Source organism: Melanotaenia boesemani, chromosome 12 (genome assembly GCF_017639745.1).
Source record: "Melanotaenia boesemani isolate fMelBoe1 chromosome 12, fMelBoe1.pri, whole genome shotgun sequence".
In the NCBI taxonomy this organism is placed as follows: Eukaryota; Metazoa; Chordata; class Actinopteri; order Atheriniformes; family Melanotaeniidae; genus Melanotaenia; species Melanotaenia boesemani.
In genome coordinates, this window is record NC_055693.1 from 1,921,155 (window position 1) to 1,943,331 (window position 22,177).

Here is a 22,177-nt window from a genome sequence, read left to right on the forward strand (position 1 = left end):
AATATCCAAGAATTCTGTGTCTGCGCCTGAGTCAATGAATACAGAAACTGCCCTTTCCCGTTCGTTTATCATCAACTGAGCTGGTACAGAACACATTTCTGAGGTCTCCGGTGATTTCTTCTGACTCAGTAGGCGCCTCACTTCTCCTACTGAGTCTGTTCTTTTAAAGGACATTGGAGAGCTTTATGACCGAATCCTCCACAGTAGAGACACAGCCCCTCCTTAAACCTCCTTTCCTTCTCCTGGAGAGGCAGCCGTGTCCGTCCGAGCGACATGGGTTCCTCCGTTTCCATGGGGACGAGGGAGCTGTGCGTAGGTCTGTCATGTGTCTGCTTACCCCCTGTGTCTGATTGACGGCCCAGATGAGAGCGCTTACGTTCCTCCTGCCGCTCCTGCAGTCGGAGATCGATGCGTGTGGAGAGAATCTCTAACTCGACCAGACTCTTCGGAGCATCCCGTGTAGCCAATTCATCCTTTATATCCTCTGCGAGACCCTGGTAGAAAGCGTCGCAGAGTGCCGCATCATTCCAGTAACTATCTGCAGACAAGACATGAAAGTCAATTATATAGTCCGTGACCCGCCTCTTGCCTTGTCGCAGGGTTAATAACCCACGCGCCGCCTCTCTCTCTGGCAAAACTGGGTCGAAAACCCTGATGAGGGCTTTAGAAAAATCCCTGTATGAGTGGCAGAGAGGAGAGTCTTTTTGCCATTCAGCGGTGCCCCATAATTTAACTCTTCCGGACAGCAATGCCACCACATAGGCCACCTTAGCTCGATCAGATGGGAAAGAGGAAGGTTGCAGCTCAAACTGGATTTCACACTGAGTTAGAAATGGCCGACACTGCGACTGCTCACCGGTGAAGACCTCTGGTGGGGTTAATCGTGGTTCCCGAGAGGGCGGAACAGAACTGACAGGGTTGGTCGTAGGTAGCGGGGAAGTCTCCGACCGGGAGGGACCTGCAGGTGAAAAGAGATTTGTCAGCATTGACATGAGGTCCTGCATATTGGACTCCAGCTTGGTTATGGAAGAGTCGACGCAGGAACGCCACTCCTGTGTGGGCGACGGGTCCATCTTGGCCAGATGGTACTGTAATGGTGTCTCCCTGAGGACCCGGAAATTCAGCCACACACACAGTGATAGATTCCAAGAAAGTAATTTATTCAGTCCAGGTAATGGAGGAGATGAGCAGGGTTTGGTCCAGTAGGAAGCGGTGGCGCCTTCCTCAGGTAGAGCAGGGAATAATATCCTGAAAGGGCTCCAGAAACAGTCAGTATGATCCGCAATCCAAACGAGCAGAGATTTAAGAAGCCAAGAGTCATAAACAGGGGTAGCAGGCAGACTACTTAGCTGGGGCAGGCGAATATCCGTGGTCGTTCCAAAACAGGTCAAAATCCAGGAGATCACAAGGCAGGAGCAGTCCGACAGGGGATGAGGCAAGAGAAGTCCAAGGGCCGTAACTAGGTCAAACACAGGAATCAGAAAACAAGAGTAAACGCTGGACATCAACAAGGCAAAACAATGCTGACCATCTGGCAGGGAAGCAAGGACTGGAGTGAGCTTAAGTAGGGAGGGGAGCAGGTGAAGAGAGTGAGCAATCAGGATTGCCACAGGTGGAGCAGATGAGCATGATGAGGGACTGGAGGCCCAGCAGAGCAGCAACCATGACATGAACAGGATGTGAGTGTATCTTTGGCCTTAATTACTTGACTTTAACTGCTATGAAGGAAACAGCAAATCTCTTCCTACTGAAGCTGGAAATATGGACACACATTTTCCTGCTTCAGCAGCCTCATAGACTTTCTCTTTTAATCCTGCTCCGGCGCCCTAATGGTCCCATTTAAATGAATGAGGAGCTGCAGTCAGGCTGTACAGAGCCGGCTGTGGCTTCTAGCAGGGCTGCACAGTGAGTTTAAAGTCAGGCATTCTGCAGTTTGTCACAGTGGGGAGCTGCGGCCCCCAAACCCCCCCCCTTCCTTCTTTTTTTCTCTTCTTGTTCAATTCCAACAACAACTAGAGAGGCTGGTCTCTGTGTGAGCGTTCATGTGGAACTGCTCTGGCACCTTTGGTCCCAAACATCTAAACATTTGCTCTTAAATCATGAAACATTCATGAAGTCCTGGATTCCACCGTCCCTGTGTGCAAAGTGTGCACGAATAAACAAATTCATTATCGCATCAAACATCAAAGAGAGACTGAAAACAGCCTATTTTACAGCTGCATGAGCACTTTCAGACCCAGCCTGAGTTTTTCATGTTTGGCTTTGTTGTTCCAACATCTCCTGTGGAAAAAGTCAAATGTCTCTTTGTACTTTACTTTCCCGAGCTGGTCACACAAAGAATATCCCTTTCAACAACAACCACAGCCTGCAGCTTCCTGCAGTAATTTGTGACAAAGTGACACTCATCACGCTCATTTACAGAAAAACACAACAGCAGCAGCTGCTCAAAGAGGCCCGCTGGGACTACAGATGCAGACATGTGCCAAGAACGTCTGAAGTTCACCTCCAGTTGTGGAGTAGAGCTGTAAAACACATCTTTTCTGTCTCTGCCATTCACTTTAAACACAGATACTCAGTCATGTACTTTCCTTTTAGTCTGTTTTATTCTGATTTATAACAGCCGTTCACAGTTGAGGTTGCTGAGAGCTGACTTCACATGGCGGTGACAGGAGATATAATTGCTGGTTTCCTTATTTGTTTTCAGGAATATTTTCTATGATGTTCACGCTTGTTTAAATGTCACCATGACAACCTGGTATTTACATACATGCTATTCTAGCGGCAGTGTGAAATAACACCAGCAGATGCTGCAGAATTGGGAAAATGTTTGTTGTTTACGCTTCTCTGCAGGAAACGGGGTCCCTGAAATGAGGAAGAAACTTGTCCGAATATGCATTTCCAGCTCTGGCTCCTCCAGAGGCTAACATCTTCCCCACAAGTACAGCACAAACGATGTTTGCACACACCAGGAAGCAGCGATGCTAGCATGTAGCATAGCAACATGATGGAGAGAAACTCAGCTAAAAGACTCTGCTAAGCATTGCCTTCCAAACCAAACACAGTTCACACCCCAGCAGTTCTATGGGAATGTAGAAACCAGGAGAACATCTCTGTCCACTTTAAAACTTCTGTTTTACATGACGTCACATGACAGCACAGAAACTCAGGAGCCAGAACCAGAAACCAGGTCTTACTGTTGCTGTTTGATTCCAGCTATAAAAACTTCGCTAATGTCTCCGATGACTTTGATTGAAATGAACCATGAAGGTCCTGCTGGTTTCCATGGAGATGAAGGAGGTTTATAGTGAAGGATTCGCTCTTCTTATAATAGACTATCTCAGGTTCACTTCTTTCTGGATCCTCATGGTGTTTCTAAGGAGGATGTTGGGCTATCCCTGGATCCTCCTGACTCTGACCATTGAAAGAGGTGTCCATCATCATCATCATCATCATCATTGCCTTCCTGAGATATTTAACTGCGTAACACCTCTATTACATACACCTAGAAACCTGCTCAGGTTCACTTTTACCTTCTGCTGTAGCACAGTTCCTCCTCAGATATTACTTTCCTCATTCCCAGGACTACTTTCCTCATTCCCAGGACTACTTTCCTCATTCCCAGGACTACTTTCCTCATTCCCAGGACTACTTTCCTCATTCCCAGGACTACTTTCCTCATTCCCAGGACTACTTTCCTCATTCCCAGGACTACTTTACTTGTCCCCAAGACTACTAGGATTTTTTTTTTACTATACACATAACAGTATTTTTTTGGATGAAGATAGAAAATGTAAATTTGTTTCTGTGTTCCAGGTGAATTTACTCTGACGCAGTAACACGTATCTTGATTCTGACACTCTGTAGGAATCTCCCATGTCTCAGCTTTGTGTAGAGACCAGAATGATACATACAGCCCTGGTAGCCCTGTTTTATTTTTGTTGTCATTTCAGACAGGAGGCAGAAGAAATAAGCCTCGTAAAGAAGACGTTAAATGTGTGTTTTTTTGTCTTTAGCTTGTTTGCATGGTAGACATTCATGCATCAGTGGAACAGGAAGATGCTTTCGCTTCCTTGATGAGAATAAGTTGTGTCAATATGAGCCAATTTGAGAGAGAGGGTGACCTCTCCTCCAGGAACTATTGATCGTTGCCTTTCCTTATTTGCGAGCCCGCTCAGTGTGTGAATGCTTGAAAGCAAAGCAGAAGAATACAGGGATGTGCATGCAAGGACAGAGAGGCAGCTTTTATTATGCAAATGTAGGCTGGATATTCAGAGTTTTGCGCCAACCACTCCTTCAATTCTGGTCAAATGACGCCATTAAAAACGTTTCAGTCACGGAGAAAAACAGACAGGTAATTCTTCGCTGCCTCCGCACTATGACGCGTGCATCCATAGAAAAAGCTTTGCTTAATGGAGCTATAATGTATGAGGGAGGAGAGCACTGTAGCAGGTGACACGTGATTATGTATTTTGACATGCAGCTTAATGGTCTTTTCTTTGCTGGCTGGCTTCGTTGTAATGCTGCAGGGTCATGTTGTGTGATGGATGATTGAAGCCGGACCACCTAACCCCTGACTGGATGTGATGAGTTATGACTTCATAGCTCAGCAAAAGTTTCTCTGCAGAGTGGCTGTAATATGAAGAAAATGACCCGTGTGGTTAATGGACAAAAGGCACAGTTCATGAGATAACAGCTCATTTCAGCTTATTATAATTTCAAAGTGTTAAAAAAGGAAAATGAAGCAATAAAGTTTTTTTATCTTGATTGTTGGTTTTTATGTTTGATGATCCTCCTCGTGCAGCATCATGCTACAGCTCGGTTCTGACCGACGTTCTGTGGCGACTGTGTTGCAGATGGCAGTCCGCTGTCTTGGTGGCTGGACCGCGAAGGAGAGAGGAGGAGTTACTGGGGAGGCTACCTGCCTGGAGTCCAGCAGTGCTCCTGCAGCCTGGAGGAGAACTGCATGGACATGAACTACTTCTGCAACTGTGATGCTGATACAGAGGCCTGGTACGCTCCATTCATCCTTTCATTTACAGGAAAATCATTTGCTTTTTGGGTTCTAGTTTTTTCTCCATCTTGAAACTCTGCAGATCCCAAAGTCTACCTCACAGTGAGTTCTCCATCACGCTCAGGATTTGAAGCACAGAATTATACCTTTAAAGGCTTGGTACTGGGATAGTACCCTCAACAAAGCATACTTATTTCTAGCTTTGCAGTTTGTACCTTATAAGGAGCAGTATTGTACCTCTGGTGGTGTCTTGTGCTCTAATTTAAAAGTAGAAAATGTTCCGCCATCACAACCTAAATGGAAGATAATGTTTTTATGCCATTGATAGTGCTAACCCTCTGACTGGCTCTTCATCCTGAGCTGCAGCCACTATGACGATAAAAGTAATCTAAAAGTCTGCACAATTTACCATTTATTAAAATCTGCTGAGCGTATGAGGGAGCTGTAACGTCTTCATCCATGAGGAAAGCTTGTTTGACCATTTCGTTCTTTTGTTTTTGTCATCTGAGACTATCTTGTGATATTTTACCCTAGTATTTAAATGAAACAGCACAAATATGAACTATTTACTATTTACATACATAAATGTACCTTTCAGGCCCTCAGATGGGTACACATAGGTACCCTGAGGGCCAGTTGGGAGGCCTCAAGTCCAGATTACTCCCTAGAAGACATTAATGTCCTCCTACTGAACGCCCTGTTTTTGACTGTTGTTTATATTCCAGTTTGTTTTCTCCTGAACGTGAGGACATCATACAACACATCTGCATTATGCTGACGTTTTGCTTGACACACCTTCAGTGAAGTACAAGCAGCTTTCATTCTGCAGTTTCTGACCAATCAGAGCAAAGTGGAGACAAAACAGACAGAGAAGTGATGAAGATGCGGCAGAGATAAAAACCTGCTTCAGTCAATTTCTACATGGAGTCCTGAACTTCTTAATGAACAGAACATGGACTCTGATGTCCAAGAAACCCATAAAACAGTCTGTCACATTAGAAAAAAACGACTAAAAATCCTAAAAGAAATCTCAGATCAAATCAAATTAAAGGTTGTCAGGATGTCAGCTGACTTAAGGAAAAGAGAGAGATGAAGAGGGATGGACGGATGGATGATGGATGATGGATGATTGATGGATGATGGATGGATGGATGGATGGATGATGGATGGATGATGGATGGATGGATGGATGGATGGATGGATGATGGATGGATGGATGGATGATGGATGGATGGATGGATGGATGGATGGATGGATGATGGATGGATGGATGGATGGATGGATGATGGAAAGATGATGGATGGATGGATGATGGATGGATGGATGGATGGATGGATGATGGAAAGATGATGGATGGATGGATGGATGGATGATGGATGATGGATGGATGGATGGATGATGGATGGATGGATGGATGGATGGATGATGGAAAGATGATGGATGGATGGATGGATGGATGATGGATGGATGGATGATGGATGGATGGATGGATGGATGATGGATGATGGATGGATGGATGGATGATGGATGGATGGATGGATGGATGGATGGATGATGGATGGATGGATGGATGGATGGATGATGGAAAGATGATGGATGGATGGATGATGGATGGATGGATGGATGGATGATGGATGATGGATGGATGGATGGATGGATGGATGATGGAAAGATGATGGATGGATGGATGGATGGATGATGGATGGATGATGGATGGATGGATGGATGGATGATGGATGGATGGATGGATGGATGGATGGATGGATGGATGGATGGATGGATGGATGATGGATGGATGATGGATGGATGGATGGATGGATGATGGATGGATGGATGGATGGATGGATGATGGATGATGGATGGATGGATGGATGATGGATGGATGGATGGATGGATGATGGAAAGATGATGGATGGATGGATGGATGGATGATGGATGATGGATGGATGGATGGATGGATGATGGATGGATGGATGGATGGATGATGGAAAGATGATGGATGGATGGATGGATGGATGGATGGATGATGGATGATGGATGGATGGATGGATGATGGATGGATGGATGGATGGATGGATGATGGAAAGATGATGGATGGATGGATGGATGGATGGATGGATGATGGATGATGGATGGATGGATGGATGATGGATGGATGGATGGATGGATGGATGATGGAAAGATGATGGATGGATGGATGGATGGATGGATGTGAGGGGCTCTCCAGTAGAACTAGAAGCAGGTAGAATGACCCACTAACATGAACCAGTCTCAGAATGAAGCCTGTGTGTCGGTTATGACAGAGCTCAGCGTTTCCTCCTTCTCCGTACAGCGTTGTGTTTAGCCAGAGGAGAACCTCTCTGCAGGGCTCATTGGAGACGTGGAGCATCGGGAGCTGCGATGTCTTTGCTTACGGCGCGTTAGTCCACGCCAAAGCTCTCAGGATAGACGGCATTCCACAGGCTCTTGTCTGCGTACTGAATGATGCTCTTCGTCTTCACTGTGTTTGCTGCTAATGGAGAAGAATGAGCGACTTCTTCTGGACCCCTGTGAAGGAGCTCGGCCCCCGAGGACCCTGCCTGACTGCTCATGCATCTGTTTTTGTCTCTCTCAGGGCTAATGATACTGGAGTCCTCTCCTATAAAGACCACCTGCCGGTGAGCCAGATAGTGATCGGAGACACCAACAGGACGGGCTCCCAGGCGGTCTACCACGTGGGCCCTCTGCGTTGCTATGGAGACAGTAGGTGATCACTACATGCGTTGAGCAGCAGATGAAGGCAGATTACAAACGATGCTCAGAGGTTGTTTCTGACTCCTGATGCTGTTTGTTTGTGGATGGAGAAAAAACTCTGTCTGTTCCTCTCAGCTGGAAGAGGAGTGTGATGGTGATGTTCCAAAGAAGAAGAAACAGCCATTTCCTCAAGATTTAAAACCCATTTTTGACTAAATGAGTGATTCAAGCTTTCATATTTTTATTTTTTTCTAATCTGGTTGGTTTCAGAACCTGTTTTATGTAAAGTTGATGTAAGTTCCTGAAACTGTCCATCATCCATGTTTTATAAAATCACTGAAAGGTTAAAGACATAAATCTCAGAGTACAGAGCCTGCTGATGTCTTTCCTCCCTGACATTGTGTTATATAAATAGAAAACTTTTTTTTAAATACATTTAGGGTGTCTTTTCTGCACTTAAGTTTAGTGACGCACACATAAAGTAATAAAACATTTAAAGTGAACATTTTTTACTGCAGTAAGAGTGTAAATGTTTCACCCCGAGGAAGCAACTTAAAGTTTAGAATAGAGGGCCCAGTTTTCTACCAGTTAAATGGTGATGAGCAGAAAATGGACCAGTTATTCTTTGGTTACAACATACAAGTAAACATATAACAGACAGACAAAAAGAGGATTCTAAGTAATATTAGATTAATATACGATTAAGACATAAAACAATGGAAAACACAATGGAAAGAAATCACTAGAATACATATGGAAAGAACTTAAATAAATAAACTCATCTACAGGCAAAGCTTTAGATATAATGAAGAATTTGCCTAAAATTAACTGTACAATAAGAAGAATGGCGTTATCAGCCTTTTCTAGAAGATGGAGATGGAATGAGACATTTCTATTTTCTCATCGAGCTGATTGCAGATGTCTTCTCCTCGAGGCCATAAAGCCGCTACACGTAGGTCTTAGTCTTTTTACAGAAATTTGCTTTCATTCTTGGTGGCATAAGTGCGTAGGAAGGAAGATTGGAGAGAGGCTGCAGTTTATCTTTGGGCTTATGGACAACCTGGTACGTTACACAAGCATTTCGACAATAATGACGAGCCATGGCCATGACGAGGCACTTGTGACTTTCTTTTAGAAGAATTCCAGCTTATTTATTTGGGTTGGAAATGTATTACACCAGGTCATATTGCAGTGGTGTTAATGAGGTGTAAATAAAGTTTTTTGTGGAAGACGATGACTTACAAAATGAAGCTGCATGTTTAGGTCATCAAATGATCAATATGACATTTAAAATGAAGACATTTATCAATAAGCATCCAAGAAAACAAGAAGGTTACTTATACTGTTTCCAATAAAGGTCAATAAAAAAACAATACAAAACATTTATACGTACACACACACACACACACACACACACTTACAAAGAGAAGAGATGAAGGGGTCGTATAAAGCAGGGCTACTCAATTTGGTCCTACGAGGGGCCGCAATCCAGAAGGTTTTCCATGTATCCCTGCTCCAACACACCTGAGTCAAATTAATGAGTCATTGTGTAGAACCTGATTGGCTGTTAGAGCCACCTAATTTGACTCAGGTGTGTTGGTGCAGGGATACATGGAAAACCTGCTGGATTGCGGCCCTCGTAGGACCAAATTGAGTAGCCCTGGTATAAAGTCTGCTTGGGTCGAGGTTATAAATTCAATCCCTTTGTCCCAAATTTGGTTAAATTCAGCCGTTTGGATTCTTGAACAGCTTCCAGTTATCCCGTGCCAGCCGGTTATCGTAGGTGGTGATTAACCATTTCCTAGCAACGCAGTTTTCACTAGCAGCCAAAAGGACTTGAAACAGCCTCATATCCCTCCTTAGCAAATACAATTGTTTTATAGCACTAGAAGCAAAAGTATAAATATGAGTAAATATAAACGTCTGAAACAGCCATGATGAATAAAAGTAGAAATGAATCTAAGCTTTACGACAGAGGAGGCAGCTGGGCTTGCAGACCCTTAACCCTGATCCTCTAGCCTTCCTGGAGCTCAGAGCTCGATCGGGGTGAAGCTTCCTACGTTGTTAGAAGCAGTTTGAACTCTATTCTGAATTTGACAGGAAGTCACAGAATAGAGCCTCAAACAGGAGAAATGAGGCGTCTGTGGCGCCTAGCTGGGTGATTTTAGGAGAGTTGTTCAGGCTTCCAGCTAAAACTGCATTACAGCTGTTGATCCTGGAGCTGATGAAGTTCCAGCGTCGCTTTGGGACGGCGTGCTTCTACACATAAAACTTTCTGCTCTACAAACACGTCTGACCTAAAGCAGCAGCATCATGTCTGAAGGTCAGAACCCCCGTTTGATCAGGAACCAGCAGGACTTCATGTGCTGGATTTACTGAATTCCAGCACATGAAAAGGATCTTTTTCTTTTTATGTCCTAATACATCAAATGACTTCATATTTTCAGGGTTTTTTGTGGAATTTAGCGAGTAACATGAGGATTGTGTCTCTGGATTCAGGGTTTATTTCATCCCTGTGAAGAAAAGATGTTCAGACCTCCTCCTCTTCCTCTGTCCCTCCAGAGTCGATCTGGAGCGCCGCCTCCTTCTACCAGGAGTCGTCATACCTCTACTTCCCCACCCTGCAGGCTGAGCTGGCCTCTGATATCTCCTTCTACTTCAAGACCAGCACCCCCTCTGGAGTGTTCCTGGAGAACCAGGGCCTGAAGGACTTCATCAGAGTGGAGCTCAGCTGTGAGTGAACACTTCCACCACAATGAGAGTAAAACGCAGCACACGATAAGACCACAAACTGGAAGAGAGACTGTCCAGATTTAAGAACGCTTATAAAAGCCACCAGCCACTTCCTGTGCTTTTCTCTGGGATGTACCTCAGCTGACAGTTCAATTTCCCTGAGAAGCAGCTTGTCAGGTCTGCACAGCGTGTTGCAGTCCCAGCGGCCGAGTCGGCAGCAGGAGCACGCCGTCATAGACAGACAAAAGCCTAATGAACAGGCAGAAAAGTCAAGATCTCACATTTACACACACACACATATACATTTATATATATATATATATGTGTATGTGTGTGTGTGTGGTGTGGTGCGTGTAAGCTGTAAGTCAGCAGACGTCACCTTGATGAGCAGAGAAGGAAGCTGAGTGTATTTGTTGGAAATCCTGTGGAGTTGTTGATTATCTCGTGTTTTGTTGTGAGGATATCTGCAGCCGCTCTGTATTACTGCAGCATCACAGAGGCTGTGAAATATTGACGAGCTGTCAGCTGAGCCCCCTCATAAATCCATGCAGGTCATCAAGTTTTCAGCAGCATTGTATCACGTTGCATCAGAAAGGCAGGATGGAGCAGAACACATAAAAGCTCATATCACATTCAGTCCGATCTGACTGCTGTCTCTGTGTCGCAGCTCCCTCGGTGGTGACGTTCTCCTTTGATGTGGGGAACGGTCCGGCGGTCCTGTCCGTGAAGTCCCACCTCCCTCTGAATGACAGGCAGTGGCACTACGTGAGGGCAGAGCGAAACGTGAAGGAGGCCTCCCTGCAGGTGGACCAGCTGCCCCTCCGCTTCCTGGAGGCTCCGGCTGACGGACACCTCCGCCTGCAGCTCAGCAGCCAGCTGTTCGTCGGTAAGCCCGCCATCAGACCCAGCACACCTCCACCATGAATGTTTCAAACCATATTTGAAGGGAGGCGATGCGGACAGCATCACAATACGGCTCCAAATCTGCCATCAGCATTCATGCGTGGTCCTGATGCTGGTGGTCTGCTGAATGCAAATCCAGCATGTTGTCTCTGCTTTCCAACAACTCCTCAGAGGAAAATACACTCCAAGCACTTTATTACGTTCAATTCAGCTTTATTCATACAGACACAAGTTCTCTCAAAACTCTTTTACAAACACGGTGCAGTTATAATCCAATTAAAACACATCCATTATATGATCCATATTAGTCCAATTTATAATTTATAAAACTGAGTTCATATAAACCAAATCATAAACAGTTAGAATCCACTGGTCATTGTAAATTCTGAGGTTTAAAATCAATCCAATATTCTTTGTAGGTTTTAATAGTGTCAACTCAGGATATTTGGAGCAACTCCACCGAGTAAAACGGTCGATATTCGCCTCTTCTGGACGTTTTTTCTGTTTTTTTATCGCAGCATTTCAGTCATTTATGGAAATGAGGTTGGAAAATGTGACGTGACTTCACAGCTGAGTGTAGGATGTTTAAATTATTTAGTCATGTTTGCATGTGTCATATTCACATTGTGAAGCGGAAGTGGGTGGGCTACCTGTTACAGCTACAGAGGTCTTTGTGCACACATGATTCAGCAGAGCTGAGATTTACAGATTATACGGAAACTCAGACTGATGAGTCAACGCAGACTAATTATGAGGTATTTCAGTATGAGGGAGGTTCTCCTATAATGAATCCATTTACATGCACACCAAAAGTTATTAAAGTGATCATGTAGACAGCATAATCTGATTATGCTTTATGAGAAATCAGTTTAACGCGCCCACGTTTCTCCCCAATACTCCGATCGCTTGGTGCATGTAGACCTGTGTACCTGATTTATTTAGTTTTTTACATCTGCATATGTGCAAAGAACTGCATTGCTAGCGACATCAACATTTTTGTGGCAGAACAACAATGAGGAATATTCCTGATTTAAGAATGTTTACGTAGGTGGAAAAAGGCTGGTCCTAGAAACATGTTATTATATATGTTATACATGTTATTATATTATATGTCGCTGCTGTCGGGCACAAACCTCCGAAGTCAAAAACTGTTATTTTTCAAGAAATGAATAAAATTGTATGGTTTTTGTATATTTGGACATGTCATCAAACTTGGTATTGTGTTTTACATTTTGCAGCATATATATTTGGATAAATATTTGTGTAACTACAGACAGACATAAAGGGTGACCAATAGTACTGATTTATGAAGAAAAAAAATCAATATTTGGAGATAGGAGGTTTTTGCCTGCCAGCAACGATATGTGAGTCAAAGGACAGATCCTGGTCCAAAATTAACGCCGAGGTTCAGGAGTTCATGAAGGTGTCCAATCAACCAATCACGTGCCAGCAATCCAGCGACCCTGCACCAGCAGATCCAATCACACTTCAGATAGAAAGAAAGTAAGTGTCAGTGACTTTGACCTGGAAGATGGATGGTTTGAGGCTGCTGATGCTTCTACTCGAGACGACGTGAGGAGGCCACACTGGGGCCCGTACTGACCAGAGGCCCCACATGATCCCATCACCAGTAAACTTGTAGTCAGATTAATCCCAGTTCATGTTCCTCGTACTAATTAGATTTATATTGACGGATTTATATTGGAAGTAAGTTATGCCAACGATTAATCACATAATCAATTAAGACTGACTTTTTCCTCATTTCCTCTTACAAGAGAGAAAAGAAACGCAGGCCTTTATTAGTTTCCTTTTCTGAATTAAACCCTTTAATGCTGCATTAACACCCCTGAGTCTTCAGACAGAATCTTTTAAATGTTTAAAAGTTATGCAGGAAAATACGAAGCCACTGCAGGTGGATGAGGTAACCGTTTGAAGCAGCTGATTTACCTTTCCTAAATTCAGGACTCCTCCAGAAAGCAAGGAAGAGTCTAAAACCTGCAGGATAGCTGCCCTCAAGGACCAAAATTGGACATCTCTGTCGTAACTGTGTCATTGGCTGCACCTGGGAGGTCCGCTCAGATAATCCCTTCTGCTCAGGAAGGTTCTTTGATTAAATGAGCTGGAAGAATCAGAGCAGCAGCCATGATAAGAGCTGAGGGAAGGAGCTCCAAGGCTTCTTTATTATCTCCTGTAGTTTTCACTGCAGCATCCTTAATGAGAGAAAGGTGATAATTCGGTCCTGACTTTTTCTTTCTTTTAATCACAATCCTTGATAATAAAGTCATATTGCATATCTGAGCTTACTAATATGATCTATATTCTCAGTGCAACATGATCAGATTGATTAGATGAAAAATCTGAAGCTCTTTCTGTAGATTTAATGCTTCACAGCTGCAGACCTCCATAACAGCTGAGAGTCAGTCTGCTTAATTTCTCATCATCTTATCATGAATTCTTAAAAATGCTCTCACCACTTTCTTTTAAAAACATCACTTTTTCCCATGACATCAAGAAAAAGAGGTTAAGGAAAGAGAATCTGACCCCTGATGTGGACTTGAGGAGAGATAACAACACAACCTGCCTGCACAGAAAACATCTAAAAAAAAACAAAAACAGATGAAAATTCATGATTTTGAAGAAAACTTTCAGTTTGCAGCCAAAAGATCCCGGACGAGCCCCCAATTTCTGATACGACCCCGTTTATTGGGCTGCAACACAGAAATGGAGGACATGAGTTTAGGAAAGTAATTAAGTTAAAATATTAGACAAAACCATTTAACAGCCCCCTCCAAGTTTGGGTTTTTTTTTGTTTGTTTTTGTTTTTCCGACCTAAAATTCCTCATTTTGTGGCAAGTTTTTGCAAAAAGTTGTGACAGATTTGCAAAACCACCTTAAAAATAACTAGCTAACTGAAATTTTAAAAGTGATATTCCAACATTGTTGATTGAAATTTACACAGTGGAATTGATTTTGTGGCATCTTTTGTTGAAAGTGGCAGCTGTTCCGTTTTTTTAACTTTGTTTTTTTGTTTTCTGTTTGTTGCAAAAGCACCTGAAATTCATAACGTTAATTAATTCAAATTCAGCTTCTAGTAATTTAACATTCTTTATTGACATAAACACAGTGTTTTTTAACGTTCAACAGAGAGATAATGAAACTTATTGTTCAAATTGCATAAACAAACAAAGAAAAAAATCTGATTTTTTTAGCATTTGCAGCAGATTTGGATGTTTTAAACTGATGCACGGTGGTGACGGTAGATACTTCACATTTCTCTCGTACAACTGCATGATCATAAACAAACATAAGAAGTAAAGCTGATGACATATGTATAGCATAGAGGAGAGCTGTGATTGGTCAAGGTTTCATTAAAGCTGCATTGATTGGTTAAAATTGCAACGATGTGCAAAATTCAGAATCCTGAATTTGTATAAATCGTTGCAGTTGGAGAAAATCCAAATTTTTTAAAGGACTAAATAATTCAGAAGCAAGTTGAGCTGATCGCACCAGTCATGCTTTATATTTAAAGCTGCATCCAATAAAACCAGTTCACCCCCCAAAGACTCTGAATAAAAGCAGAGATATAGATCTGAATAATCTGCATGAACTTTACAAATGTGAATGCCAGGTTTAATATTCTAGTGTGCAAAACACAAAGTCAAACGTGGGACTTCTGGTTTGATAAACTGTTAAAAAAGTGTAAAAATGAGCAAAAGTTCCAGCTGTATTTGTTTTCATTTAGTCCCAACAGGAAAAATTAATTTGTCTCTCACATTTCCAGATTTTGAGTGCACATTTTCAGCACAATAACACTCATCAAGACATGTTGGGAAGCTACAGCTGAAAATTTCACACTTTACAGCATGTTTGAACTGTGACTGTCAAATCAGGCTGAATCATAAAGTCCACGTCTGATGAGGACTTTCGAGTAGTTTTATGAGGCTCCTAAACTTGCCATAAGACCCAGCACGCCACTCCTTCTGTGTAAAAGAGGCCATTCAATTGATGAATAGTTTCCCATGACTCTAATATTGGGACTTCTGTGTCATATATGCAAGCATTTGAACAGGGAAATAAAAGATGGCGGGGAGCTCCTCTGGTTGCCTCACATGGAACAGCCCAGTTATTCTCTCATGTAGGCACACTCAGATTTATCTCCTCACAGCCGGCGTGCAGAGGAGCAGAGATTAAAGCTCTTTAAGCGAACATCCATCATCGCTGTGTTGTGCTAAGCTATGCAAGTCTTTCCTACTAAGAAACCAATTTCCAAAAAACTAATTTATTTTATTGTTTTTTTCATTACTGGCCTGGTTAAAGTGCATGGTCGCTCTCTTTGTGCCCGTCACATCCACGCTGCAGCCGTTGCCTCTCTGACATTTAAATGTCTCTTTAATGACACTCTGGGAGAGATTAGGTTATAAAAATCTGGTGGTTTTCATGTTATCTCCATTTTAGGCCACAGTTCATCCACCTAATGGATCATTTACCATAGAAATCATTTATAAGACGAGTTAAAGGACAAATGGAGGTGATAATCATCTGAGGATCTCCAAGTAATTTTAGTGTCAATTCGTTTTTCTCTTTAAAAACAAAGTCAGTGTGTTGATTCCCCACAGCTGGTTATTTTTTATAAAAACCTAAATAATGTAAAATAAAATCAAGCTAAATAAGAAGCAGAAATGTCATTCCTATAGTTCAGGTGTTGAAGCAAATTCCAATGTTTTGTTTTGTTTTATTTATTACCCTTTTGGTTTCTGTTTATCTTAATGTAACCTCAGTATTTGGTTTGAACTCCAATAAAGTCAAAAGAAATTATTTACGGCCTCATCACTGACCAACTTTATTGCATTTATTTATGTATCATATTTATGTATTGATTTATTATTCTATTTGTAGATAAATGTGGAATCTGTTGCATTCGGTGAAAGTTGTTCTAGAGTCAAGTAAAGATAGAAATTTTTTCTGTTCTGGAAGATTTTACAACCAGTTCTTTAATGGTAAAAGGTGAGGGTGCCAGGACTGGGTATAAAAGCAGCAATTATCAAAGGTTTAGTCTGTTTCCATGTTTCTGTTATAATAAAAATAACATTTAAAACTAACTCCTAAGTTGACTTTTTGTACTGGAGGCGCTAATGCATAGTTCCATTCTTTTTCATTTCCAAAACACAATCAACTATGTTTAAGTTTATTTCTCACAATGTTTAGATAATGTCTTTTTTCGTTTTTTAAAGTTACCAGGTTTTCTAAAATGGTACAAAGTATTATTTCAACAAATAATTAATTTGTTTGAACCTTTTTATAACAGGCAGAAATACTAAAAAGTGATTTCTAGTGTCTTTACTGACCAACATCACTGAATTCATAAAATATAAATAAGTAAAAATATCAAATATGAATTAAACAAATCGAGAATGTGTTGCAGTAACAAGAAGGCAGACAGAAAAGTTTTTAGAATATCCAGTAAGATGGTTCTGGAAGATTTTAAAACCAGCAGATTAACTGGTGACGGTGTCAGGATTGGATATAAAAGCAGAATCCATCAAAGGTTTATTCTCTCTAACTGGTATTGGTCATAGTTTACTACTTTGGTCCAAATTCTGTCAGAGAATCATCAGTAAGTTCAACAAATATTTCTAAATGACAAATTGGAACAAACTTTGATGGACCAAAAGACAGTGGACACACATCCTGTGAAGGATGAGTCCATGTTCCAGGTGTTTTTTTGGGAAAAACTGACGTCTGCTTCTACATTACAGACGAGAAATGTCCTCCACGCTGTTATCAGAGAAAGCTGTGATGGTGTGGAGGACTTCATCTGTGTGAAGGCACCACTGATGCAGAGGTGGATGTTGGAGTTTCGGACATGTCTTTTCCTAGGATGTATGTGGCAATTCCAGCAGGACGATGTCAGACCAGTTTGAGCCTGTTAGCCTGCCCTTTCTGGGAAAGATAATTAATCAGATGAATCCTGCTGACTATCCAAATGACCCACTTCCGCCTCGCCTTTTTAAAGAGAATGGCAGCCTTGCAAATGGGCTATGCCGGCAAGTTTTAAACGTCGAGTAGAGACACCAATGATTAAAAAGCCTGGCCTGGATACATCTGTACTCTCAAACTTTAGGCCGATCTCTAAACTCCCCTTTATTTCTAAGGTTTTGGAGAAAATGGTGTACTGCCAGTTAAAATCATTCCTAGTGCAGCGCGGCATGCTTGAAGTGTCCCAGCCTGGGTTCAAACCCCGTCACAGTACTGAGTCAGCACTGTTCAGGGTCCTTAATGATGTTTTCTTGGACACAGATTCTGGTCGCTGTGTTGTTTTGGTTCTGTTGGACCTGACAGCTGCCTTCGACACAGTGGACCATCAGATCCTTTTACCTCACCTGGAGAGCTCTGTGGGTATTCAGGCTGGTGCTTTGGGTTGGTTTGGTTCTTACCTAACAGAGAGAAGCCTCTGAGTCCTCCCCAGTACCTCTCATATGTGGGCTCCCTCAAGGTTCTATCCCTGGGCCTCTTCTCTTCTCACTTCACCTACTTTCTCTTGTCTCAATTCTTAGGAAGTTTGATTAGGATAATTTCTTTGCTGACGATGGTCAGATTTATGTTCCACTGAAGCAGGAAAATGCTAACTCCATAACTTACCTACTCTAGTGCATTACTGAAATTAAGGCATGGACGTCTCAAACTTTCTTGCATTTTAATGAGACTGAAGTTCTGTCTTTTGGGCCTAGTGATTCCTCCAAAGTCGATCTTGATCTAAGCAAATTAAAACAGTATTGCCTACTGCTTCAAACCTTGGTGTAAAGCTAGACAGCAATCTCCAGGTTGATGCTCAGATTAACTCGGTAGTCAAATCTGCATCAGTTGGCTGAAGTTAAATCTCTCCTTTCTTTGCTTCACTTTGAGATTTTAATCCATTCTTGACTTTTGTAATGCACTTTTTACTGGGCTCAGCCAGATGTCAGTCACATGACTCCAGCTAGTTTTGAGCGCTGCTGCTCGGCTTTTCCTGTTACTAGGAAACGACAGCATATTATCCCAATCTTAGCTTCCCTCCATTGGCTTCCGGTTAGTTTTAGGATTAATTTTAAAATCCTTTTATTCTGTTTTTAATGTCTCCATGGCCTGGCCCCACAGTATCTGTCTGATCTGCTCCAGCCTTACGCCCCCTCCCGTTCTCTCAGGTCGGCAGATCAGTTTCTGTTAGCCTGTTAGCTGTCCCTAAGTCCAGGAGGAAGCTCAGACGGGACCGTTCAGTCACCGACCCAAAACTGTGGAACCAGCGTTGGATGTTAGACCAGCCTATTCACTTAATGCAGCCTGAGTTGCTGGCTTTTCTTCTTTCCTCTAAATGTTTTTTTGTTTGTTTTGTTTGTTTTTTTATGGTTGAGACCTCATTTTTTATAAAGTTTTTTTTTACCTTGTGTTTTTTTGCTGCCTCTTACCTTTGCTGTGTACAGCACTTTGGTCGACATTGTTCTTCTTAAAGTGCTTTACAGATAAAAATTGGATTGGACTGGATTGGATTGGTTTGTGGATCCTCAGTTTGTCTCGTTAAAAGGAAGGAAGGAAACATGACTATCCAACTTGCACTATGTATTGCTGCAGTTGAAAAATGAAGCTGGTCAGTGAAGAAGACTTTAGAATATTAATGAGTAGAGAAAAATAAAATGGTTGGTATCGCAGCTGCTGAACTGTTCAGGGTTACAGAACATCTGTGGATAATTCTGGCCAATGTCATCAACCGAACAATTTATTTAAATTTCTGTGTAAAAGAAATGAGATGCTGTCCACTCATCTATGATCAATAAGCCTCGTTTCTATCAGCAGCTTCTGTGTCGGAGCAGAATAACATCAGTGCAGCAGCTTCAAGACAGAAAAACAAACTAAATAGTGTTAAAGTCTATTTATGTTGACTTTGATTCTCAATGTGACATTTTTCACTCTCTGTTTGAGGTATTGACGAAGAATCTTTGATGTGATGGGAAAACTATGGATGTAGGACAGAAGTGTCATGAGACAGAGAGCTGAGCAAAGCCGGCATGAACATCATAGCTTTTTTAGACAAATCAAGTTTTACTAGTATTTTAACACTTAACACTTTCTGACAAGTATTTTAAGACTAGCATTTTCTCACAAGTACTTTCAAACTAGTATTTTAAGACTGGTAGATTTAGATTAGTCTTTTCATAAAACTTATTTTTAAATTGTCTGGATCTGATAATGTGGAATGGACTGATTATTGATTTACAACATACTGGACCTTGTAGGAAAAACTGTCCTCATCATCTTTAAGAAGTGCTCTGAAACCAAGCGACAACCTCCAGCGGTAAAATGTGAAGTCTATGCCGAAGTGCAAAAAGTTGCAGTTCCCCCCTCGTCCACTAGGGGCTCCAAAACAGGGTCAATCCCCATAGACTCCCGTGTTAAAAAGACCAACTTCACAGCAGAAATAAACATGTTTAAAGCCTGGTACAAAAATCCATTTTAGGATTAATAGGTCAAGTGAGGGGGTGAATTTTTTTCTAACTCATGCATTTGGATGTTATTTAATCTTGAAATTTGGCATAATTAGGGGCGTGTCCTTTTGATTGATGTATCCAATATCCACAGCAAGAAGGGAGAGTGCAGCACAACCGCGGTTTTTAGCCGGCTAACAGCGCACCTTACCTTTAGCCCGCCTACCTTCATTAATCGGTTAGCTCACGTTAGATCCGAGCTGGTTCAGTTAGCTCTTAGCTGCAGGCAGCTCGGAGTTTGATAGACGTCAATCATCCACCCCCACGCTCATACTTTTGCTCTTCAGAAACCTACGAGTGACGTCACGGAGGCTCCGTCCAAAGCACACGGCTTTGTTCTCGCTGGAGCAGAAGTGTGATCATAGCTGCTGTGACTTTTAATTACTTGTTTTATCCCCAGTGTAAATGGTGCAGATAGTCATAATAATATAAATATTCTTGCCTCCATGTAGCCAAACTCTTCTGTCATGTTGTCCGTGTGCTCTCCATCACTCCAGGCTGATCCTCCCCCGTTACGTTTTTTACTAATATTCAGGCTGCGCAGATTGAAGTTTAGATGTTGTTTGTTCTGTGGCAAACAAGCTGTTTGGAAGAAGTTCTGGATGAGCTCATGCTCTCCAGGTTCTGTTCTATAGAGACAAAGCACTGCTTCCATTTCAGTCTGAACAGTACCTGAAGCCTCTACATCCATTCAGCCTGTGAAAAATGGAGGTGGGTTGTGCTGCAATAAGAGTCCTGCTGCAGGGACCTTGGTGGGAAGGGTTAATAGCATGAAAAATAGCACTCATACACTGTATTACAGCTCGTCACAGCAGCACGCTTGATTTGACTTGAAGTAGTCAGATTTGAAATGAGGAGGCTCATTACAAATGCATGCAGCACATATAAGCAGAGCTTCTCTTCATCTGAAACAATACAGGATTTAACAAGCATCATTTGTCAGCCTAAAGGCATCGTGAAAGGAGATTATACCCACAGGTTTGTGTTTTTTTCCTTCAGATAAATGACTAGCACAACAGTATGATTCATTTTCCATCCCATGCCATCATTCTTCCACCTCTGGGAGGTAAACATTTGCAGCTGTCACTGTGTTTCCTGAAGACCTGTGCAGTCCATTACTTTGTTAAGTCTTAGTTCGGTCTGCGGTAGATAATAAACCCTCAGAAGCTTTCAGACGGCGCCTCTCACTGCTTTGTGTTCAACAGGAGGAACGGCGTCCCAGCAGAGGGGCTTCCTGGGCTGCATCAGGTCTCTCGCGGTCAACGGCGTGACCTTCGACCTGGAGGAGAGGGCCAAAATGACGCCAGGCGTGAGCGCCGGCTGCCCGGGATACTGCAGCGGCTCCAGCAGCCTCTGCCACAACCGAGGGAGGTGCATCGAGAAGAGCAACGGCTACATCTGCGACTGCTCGCAGTCGGCCTACGGAGGGACCACCTGCAACCAAGGTGTGTGTGGAAACACGCGACACATGCTGGATTTCTTTTATTCAGTTAATACTGATTATAACAAACAGAAAATTGATCACTGTCGAGGTTATTCCATTACAGAGAACCAATAAGAGAGCGAGAACAGCGAGAGATAAATGAATACTTGTCCTGGCTGCAGCCTGAGAACATTTAAAATGCATTAGAACAAATTATCTCCTGCAGGATGTGAGCACCGCGGAGCAGGCTGAGCAAACAAAGAAATGAATTAAACACACTCTGCAAACACAAAGGAAGATTCTGGATAACCACTCTTCACATTTACTCCTCTTCCTCCTCATCATCATCATCTGAAAGTGAAACCACAGACTGATGTCACTGTGTTCAGTAGATTCTGTGATTCATGTCTCCATCTGTGGGAGAAAAAGTTTTATTTTAAATGTCTGAGCTTATCTAGTGAGACTGTCCTCTTGCTCATGAAGGACATCCTGACTTGTGATCACATTTGAATGAGATGTTTCCTCTAGTGGTCGTCAGGGCAACTGCATCCCCCTGTTTGGCTTAACGTGTCTTTAAAATGGCAGATTTCCAGGAGGAGACGAGGAAGGAAACACTTTTTGGCTTCTTAAAGGAAACACGTGATGATGATTTTTGCTCTGGGGAAATTCTGCTCGGAGGAATTTGAGGAACGAAGTTCATTCATGGTTGTCCAGTTTAGAGATCTGCATTACCTTCTGTCACCTGTAGGGGCGCTAGTTTAGAGGAGCGCCACTCCGGCTTGGGTCAACGGAAGACGTCAGGTCACACGACTGCTGGAATAAACGTTAAATGCAGAAAAAACGGGCAGATTTCAGGCA

General features: G+C 42.5%; 1 protein-coding gene across 2 annotated transcripts in view; it reads left to right on the forward strand.

The window, feature by feature from the left end:
• Positions 1-22,177, forward strand: part of LOC121650710 (contactin-associated protein-like 5) — a 168,961-nt gene that overhangs the window by 126,840 nt on the left and 19,944 nt on the right. For both annotated transcript variants that reach the window (XR_006012319.1, XM_042002380.1), the window contains exons 14-18: positions 4,854-5,010; positions 7,626-7,753; positions 10,307-10,477; positions 11,145-11,363; positions 21,102-21,341. Coding sequence is in view for 1 of the 2 variants with exons in the window: in XM_042002380.1 (XP_041858314.1) it covers positions 4,854-5,010; positions 7,626-7,753; positions 10,307-10,477; positions 11,145-11,363; positions 21,102-21,341 (915 nt within the window). In the remaining variant the exon portion in view is untranslated. The remainder of the gene's footprint in view (positions 1-4,853; positions 5,011-7,625; positions 7,754-10,306; positions 10,478-11,144; positions 11,364-21,101; positions 21,342-22,177) is intronic.